Raw genomic sequence first — 8,292 nt, forward strand, 5'->3', positions numbered from 1 at the left:
GAAGATAAGTTCACTCGTATATACATCCTTGTTCCATTATAAACATATGGAATTTAGATAATTCAATCGTATATTCTTTAAGAATTAATTAACTGAACAAAAATTCATGTTTGTATAAAATCCTTCACTTGCTCAATTTTATCAATCTAATTCATTAGGTATTAGAAACGGATGTTTTAAGTTTTAGTTAACCATTAAAAACTTTGATATGCAGATCAACTAGAGAGAACTAAATCATCAAATTCTGTTTTAATATTGATTCAGTGAGCTAGTTTTTGTTATTTTTTATTTTAGCTGGGCGAGAAAATATATTGCAAAGAGATTATAGCATAAGAGAGTGCCACATGTTAATTTTTCATCTCATCTCAGTTGTACATACCTGTCATAATTTATAATTTATTCATGTTCAAGAGTATAATAACTTAGACCATCCATCTTTAATAGTATACTAAAATGTAAAATGGGTAAATCAGCGCCAATGGTACTTAATAAACACTAAAACAAAACCAAAAATCTTTTTAAATATTTTGACGTAAAAGAAGCATAATATATTATTTTTTTTAATTCTGTGTAAATAGTTAGAGTAAAATCATATCTGAAGTGACATATACACTAAAATAAATATAAATTTAGTGTAAATGTTCGAAGATGCTCTTAGCTAGCTGAACTTATATTGTTTGGTATATTATATGGGAATCGTCAATCTCGGGTTTAACTTAGCCAGATTCATATATAGGCCATAGCCAGCCCAAAAACTAATATTCCTTCTGTTCCACTCTAAGTGGAGTATTCCTAATTCGACACGAGATTTTATGTGGTACTATTATTTTGTAAGTAAAGTGGTGATAATAAAGTAAGAGAGTGGAAAAAAAATAGAAATAGTGATGTTTCTATATTTAGAAATGTGCATGTCATTTAAAGTGAGACATCTCAAATAGAAAATATATGTCACTTAGAGTTGTACACAGGGAGTAATTTAATTGATGTATATTGCTATGTCGAATTTTTTACTTTTTTAATGTTTGGAAATTGTGATATTACGTCGATTCACTTTCATAATAATTATTATTATTTTTTATTGACTTTGGATATACTGGTGAAATATTCACTCCTTGCATTTTTTTTTCTTTCGTTTGCTGCTAATTATAACTTGCCACATTTCCATTAATGTAGTACTACAAGAAATCAAAGGCAACAAGAAATATATTACTACCACCACAGTCCACACGTATTATTACAAAAGGCGAAATTAGTAGTAGTAGACAAATAAACCAAACCACCACACGTGTTATTACAAAAGGCAGAAATTAAAAATCGAAAACATAAATATTAGTTCTACATAACAAACCCTAATCGATTATTCCATACTCCGAAATCACACATTTCCACAACTCAATGGATACTGCAAAAACACACAACATTTATTAATAAACACACATATATATCTATAAAAAAATTATTAATAAATAAATTAATTAATAAATAAAATAATTTACCTGGTACAGTTAACGGAGAAGCTAATTGGATAGCCAACGTTAACCTTACACTTCTGAGGCAAGCTTGAAGCATAATTTGAGTTAACGCCCAAAGATTTGGCCTCAGATTGCAGACATTTGCAAAATTGCTGCTTCTTAGCCGCCGTGGTGGCGGCCTTGTTCAGCGTGGTAACGCCCTTGCAGCAGTTGGCGGGGACGTTACCGCCCGATTTCAGGTAGTTCCTGCACGGCTGCAGCTGCGTAAGCACCTGCTGGCAATCGTCTGCGCTGATCGCCACTACGCAAGCGCAGATAGCCATCACCAAGACAACCTTACTCACATTCGACATTCTTGAATTTTTTTTTTTGTGTGTTATGTTGTTGTATTGTGTGATGCTTGGTTGTGTTTGGGAAGAGATGGTTATATAGGGGATGTCAAGCCAGGTTTTGGTCGTATTACTAGTACAACTTCATTATTTTTGTGTGTAATCTATGTATGTAGGCTGATTAAATGTGTTAAGGGCTAGGGTTATTAGTTGCCCCTATATATGAAATAATGACTATTAGATTCTTTAATAAGTATGAAGAAAAATAACAAAGGTGTATGGTATAATATTTTCTCCGTACATCCTGTACCTCCAAGTAGGGATGTCAATTGGGCTGGGTTTGGGCCAATCCACTCGTGTTGTCGACTTATTTGGGTGTGGGTTATTCGGGATATGAATTTTTGGGTTATAAATTTTCGGCCTTAACCCTAAGTCTCTGGGTTTCGAGCTAACCCACGGGCTATTCGGGTCAAAAGTTATCTTATGTATTACTTTCTATCCAATCCAATATTCTAACTTATTAAAAAAACAGATTGTCGCAAATAGTAAAGTATCATCAAAGTGATCAAGAGAAAGAAAATAATGGCAATTGAAAATTGAAATAAAATATATAAACATATCGCTTAATTAGTAGCACACGTGAATCTGACTACAATTAAATGGAAATCATGCATTTCATTTAAGAGAGAAGACACACATACTTCATATCAATATTGTGTTTAATATTGATATTACCATATAATATGCTTCATATAAGTATATAATCCAAAATTTTAATTATATTTTTATTTTAAATGCTAAATCTATGGGCTAACCCACAACCCACCCGGGCTAGCCCCATAACCCACCGACCCAAACGGGTCAGCCCGTGTAGCTCAATTCTGCATTTGAGTTATGATTTTCCGGCCCTAACCCTATGTTTTTACCGGATATTCGGGTCAACCCACGAATTTCGAGGAAATTGACATCCCTACCTACAAACATTAGCTTCATAAGTGTATATAGTTTGTTACTAGCTAGCTAGTCGCTCGACCACATAGGTTTTCTAATTCAAAAAAAAGTTATATATCTTTATATATTTCTATTTCATCAAATTGTTATATATTTATGTTAAAACTTGGTATTCTTTTTTATTTGAAGAAATAAATCGAACCGTTGAATCATAGTACAATATTTGGTTATCTAGATTGGGTAATAGAGTTATCAAAGAGTTGTGCCGGCCCAGTCCGACCCATGTCCATTCCTGGCCTGGTACCTTTATATTAGGCTTGACCTAGGCCCATCACAAAAACGGGCCAAGTTGGGTTAAGCTTTTTCTATAAATTGGACTAAGGCCATCATGTGCCCACTTGATAACTAAGTTGATCTGGACTGAGCATAATACTAGTAATTTTTTCTTGCTTTTTAAATTATGTTATTAAATATTATAACTAATCTTTTTTAGGACTGTACTATTTATAGAATTTTATATATTCAAATGGTTATTGGGCATTGATACTAGATATACATGAATTACTAAATTATCGTTTAATATAAAAAGTACATATTCAAATTTATCTTAGAGCATCCACAATGGTCGGCAAGCGACCGGCTAGCCGATTCCCGGTGCTAGCCGGTACGCTCGCCGAACCATTGCAATCGACGAGCGTGGAATCGGTGAGAAATTCGGCGAGCGCTCGCCGATTAACGGGCGCTGGGCGATGCGCTCGCTAATGCGCTCGCCGCCATTGTAGGCTGGTGATCGGCCATCGAATTTTATTTTATTTTTAATTAAATTTTCGAAACACTATATATGCGCATTTTTCACGTCATTTTCATTCGCACCACTTGTTTTAACGAGTTTTCTCTCTCTCTTAATTTCTGTCCAAGAGCAACAACGCAAAATGAGTAACGCAGGTGGTAGTAGTGGTAGTAGTGATGAGGAGTACGAACGGCAAATGGACGAAGCATTGGAGGCCTATACGGAGGGTGAGATAGACTAGCTGCTACAAAGGGCTATGCAGCTGGCGGTACCTCGACCTCCATCCATTGTCCACCGCCGAGCAGTGATTGCTCGGGATCACGTAGCTGCACATCAGCGGCTATATGACGACTACTTCGCAGAGAAGCCGCGGTTTAACACCAACCTGTTCAGGCGGTGTTTTAGGATGCGCAGGGAGCTGTTTATGCGTATCGTTGACGCTTTGGAGCGTCGATATAAGTGCTTCCGCTTCAGGCACGATGCGGCTGGCAGACCCGGCCACACCCCTATTCAAAAGTGCACTGCGGCAATCAGGCAGTTGGCCTACGGAGGCGCGGCAGACATGTGGGACGAGTACCTCCACATCGGTGAGAGGTCTGCCCTGAAGTGTCTGTTCAGTGAGAGCGTCGTTGAAATATTCAAGGACCAGTATCTTCGAAGCCCTACCCCGACAGACTGTCAGGATCTGATGCAGATGCACGGGGAGAAGCATGGGTTCCCGGGGATGTTAGGAGGTTCCGCTGCCTGGAAGAGGTTCTACACCACCGGCTACAAGGGAAAGAATCCCACGATGATCCTCGAGGCCGTAGCTGATTATTGGTTGTGGATTTGACAGGCGTATTTTGGGGTAGCCGGGTCGAACAACGACCTCAACGTCCTCAACTCGTCACCCCTTTTCAACGAGCAGTGCTAGGGCGTCGGTCCGACCATCAGTTTTGTCGCCAACGGCAACCGGCATGATATTATTTGGCGGATGTGATATACCCTAGGTGGCCCGTCTTTGTGAAGACGATCAGATGTGCAAATGAGGACAGGAAGACCTACTTTGCGGAACGGCAGGAGTCGGCGCGCAAGGACTTGGAGCACGCATTTGGTGTGCTCCAGTCCCGATGGGCGGCAATTAGGGGTCCAACGCATTTGTGGCATGTCGACTGCATTGCTTCTATAATGTACGCATGTATTATCATGCACAACATGATAGTCGAAGACGAAGGTGTACAACTGACTAATTGAGCCAATGACGATGAAGCCGGTCCAAGCCACGGCGTGGCCACCCCCAACGTACGAAGGGGGGTACCTCACGATGAAGCCATCCGCCTCCAGGCACATGCCGACATGCGCCAAGTGGATGCGCATATACAACTCCAAAAGGATTTAATTGAAGAGTTGTGGGCGCGAAGGACTGCACGACGATAGTTTTTTTGGTTTTATGTATTTTTTTTATTATGGTAATTTTTTTTATTTTAATGAAGTTAATGAATTTTCCCGTATATGTGTCGTATGTTTAATTCTGCATTTTGTGTTTAATTTCATAAATTTAGTTGGTTTTTTTTAAATAGTGCTGATGATGTCCTATTGCTTGTCCAGTTGTTTGTCCTGATGATGTGGCAGGAGAAGAAATAGGCTAGCCCATAACTGGCCTATTTACCATTGTGGATGCTCTTATTGCATTTATTTAGTTATGATTGACCTTAATTAAGATGCTCTTATTGCATTTATTTAGTTATGATTGACCTTAATTTAATTAAGTAGAAGTATGTTAGGATTATGTCTATCCAAATTTCCTTAGATCCATATCCAAACAATACTTTTTGAGAATTTTGTCTCTTATTAAAATTTTCTCTTTCCTACATATTATATTGGCCATGCGATATTCAAACTTCTAGTTAAGGTAATTGACTAGAAAATTTGAGCTCTGATAAAATTGGTTGAGTGTCTGGAGTTTAGCTTCTGGTCTGATAAAACTGGTTGAGTGTCTGGAGTTTAGCTTCTATTTTTGCTTGTTTTTATTAAGTTGGTAGTTGCGGGTTTTTTCTAATGTATTCTTTGCTCGCTATTATTTGGCTTGAGTATTTTAGTTTATATAAAAAAAAACAACAAAACTAGTGGAATGTCTGGAGTGGTTAGCATTTATCTACAAAAAGTAAAACTTGCAATGAGATATTTTCAATTGATCTGTAGGAGTATGTCTATAATCCTGTTATTTAAAGTCTAGATATATTCGTGAATTAAACATGTAATTTCGGAAGTAATCTTATGAAATACCCATATTTTTATGTGACAAAGAAAATTCTGAATAACAGATTATAATAATGAGAAAATTTAAAAAACTGAGATTTATGCTCAGAATAATTTTATTCGGAATTGGATGCCATCATGTAGATCCAAAAACAAATCATGCAGCCCCATATAGCATGCATTAATATTCTATGGGATGCAATTAATGTATTTATCCAATTCATGTTGTTTTTGCAGGTTGCAATTGTATTTTTTTTACTTTTATATTGCTGCCAGATTTTGCTTATTGCTGAAGTCAAGGATTAGGATTGGTGGGTGGATATGTATTTATGTGAGTATGCGAGTGTAATTGTGTGTTGTGAGTGCGTGTGTGTGTGTTTAACTCTATGTGTGTAACTGTGTGTATGTATGTGTGTGAATCTGTGTGTGTCTGTATGTGTAAATGTGTTTGTATATGTAGGTGTGATTGGGTATCTTTGTGTGCAACTATATGTCTATGATTGTTGTAGAGTGTGCTACGTTTATTGTTTATGTAGCGTGTGAAAATGTTCAATTTTATAACTATTTGGAATTTTAATATTTTATTTTTGATATGGAATTCAAATTGTGAAATTGTAAGGAATTAGAATTGTAATTTAAATTTTAAATCCAGATATTTTGCGGTATCAAACATCAGATTTGAATTGAAGGCTCCTATTTCAATTCCACAACCTCAATTCCGTAACACCGAACGGAGCCTAAATGTCAATTATAAAAAATTTCGAATTTCCCATTACTTTTCGAGTTACTTAATCACCCTCCTCCATATTGTTACTTAAATTAAAATTATACTGTGCAGATAGTTTCACTTCTTACTTTTGTTTAAAATCCCAGTAGCAACAAATTAATGAATCAAACAGACATGCAAATGAAAATATCTACATAATCAGTAAAGTCTTTCTCTCACTTCATTAATCAATATGACAGTTCACATTTATTAAATTGGTCTTGATTGAAGGACCATATGTCCATAGCTGCTTTTGCAAAATCAAATTTTAAAATAAAATATTAGTTGTAAATTGTAATACTGTATCTATATAGTAAAATCCTTATCCCGCTTTGCAAAATCAAAATTTAAAATAAAATATTATTTGTAAATTGTAATATTGTATGTATATCGTAAGATATCAACATTTGATTTGGATTGATTTTAACTTAAAACCGGTAAAGAAAGAGAGATAAATGATAATGTAAATAGTGTTAACGAAGAGTGGATTATATATTATTAATAGTGTAATGTAATAATATAAGTTGTAAATAAAATGATGGATAAATATATTTATTTTTTAACTATTCCTAAATTTAAAAGTTTATATATTTTAAGAACGGATGAATTATATTGGAAAACCATTTTTATGCTATTTTATATTTATCCGTTTTAAATAATATATTCATACAACTGCTTAAGGCACTTGACAAATGAAAGTATATTTGGATTAATAAATTCAATTTCCAAATATTTTTATAGGATGATTTTTGAAAATTCATTGTTGAATTCATGAAATTAAATTTATTTTAAATTATAATTTGATAGATAATAGACCGGATAAAATAAGCAAGGAATACTATTCCTTATCAAAGAAAGACCTTTTATACAAGGGAAGAGAAAAATATCATAAGATGGAGAAGAACAATTTTCGAAATATCCTATATGGGAATTTTGATTTTGTGACAGAATATGGATAATTTTGATCTTATTATCTTCTTCTATTTATTGAGTTGTGTTGGATATAGCTACGGATATAATATAATGATATTTTGACACACATTATCTGATTATCTTCCTTTATTCCTCAAAGTCTTTTAAGGATTATTAGTAAGTGTCACTATAGTGATTAGTATTGATTTATCGTCTAACTTCATATTACAAAATTTTGCTTACTTTTTTTTAGTTTAATTTATTTTTTGTGTTCATGTTCATAAGTAATTCGAGTGTGTTGCTAGTTTAATATAAATAATTTCGCTATTCAAAAAGTGCAAAGAGTTCTAAAAGACCTTTTATATCGTATCGTAATAATAAGATATAATTTGAAGTAAATGATAACTAGCTAGTTTTATGTCAATAAACTTTATCAAAACGTGTCTAAGAAAAATATCAACTTTGGAATGGACGAGACACGATTACATAAAGAATCTTTATTAGCATAAAAACAGACATTTTGCTAATTAACTTTTTTCCAATTACATTTTTTAATATTTTCTAAAACTCATTAAGCCAAGAAATGAGACTCTTATTGTCGGACAAGGAAATATTAGTTAGAAGTTGTTAGGGTGATATAAGTTTGATATGAAGTAAATGATACGAATTCATGCAGACATATATTTATGGTTTGTGTTTTTTTGATGGAGAAATAGATTATGTCAGTATAAAATAAAATAATCTGCAAAACTGTGACCTGTAATTCTGTAAATTGAAATAGCAATAGATTATGTCAGTATAAAATAAAATAATCTGCAAAACTGTGACCTGTAA

The 8,292-nt window shown here is 34.3% G+C and overlaps 1 protein-coding gene across 1 annotated transcript; it reads right to left on the reverse strand.

The window, feature by feature from the left end:
• Positions 1-1,185: 1,185 nt before the first annotated feature.
• On the reverse strand, positions 1,186-1,877 carry LOC125224453 (non-specific lipid-transfer protein 1-like). Its single transcript, XM_048127853.2, has 2 exons — positions 1,497-1,877; positions 1,186-1,402 (listed from the first exon to the last, which is right to left on the reverse strand). Exons 1-2 carry the CDS (start codon positions 1,823-1,825, stop codon positions 1,393-1,395), a joined length of 339 nt encoding a protein of 112 aa, XP_047983810.2. The 5' UTR covers positions 1,826-1,877; the 3' UTR covers positions 1,186-1,392.
• Positions 1,878-8,292: the final 6,415 nt, after the last annotated feature.

The sequence above is a fragment of the Salvia hispanica genome, chromosome 1 (assembly GCF_029641045.1).
Source record: "Salvia hispanica isolate PSC_SH4W2 chromosome 1, Shi_PSC_v1, whole genome shotgun sequence".
Lineage (NCBI taxonomy): Eukaryota > Viridiplantae > Streptophyta > Magnoliopsida > Lamiales > Lamiaceae > Salvia > Salvia hispanica.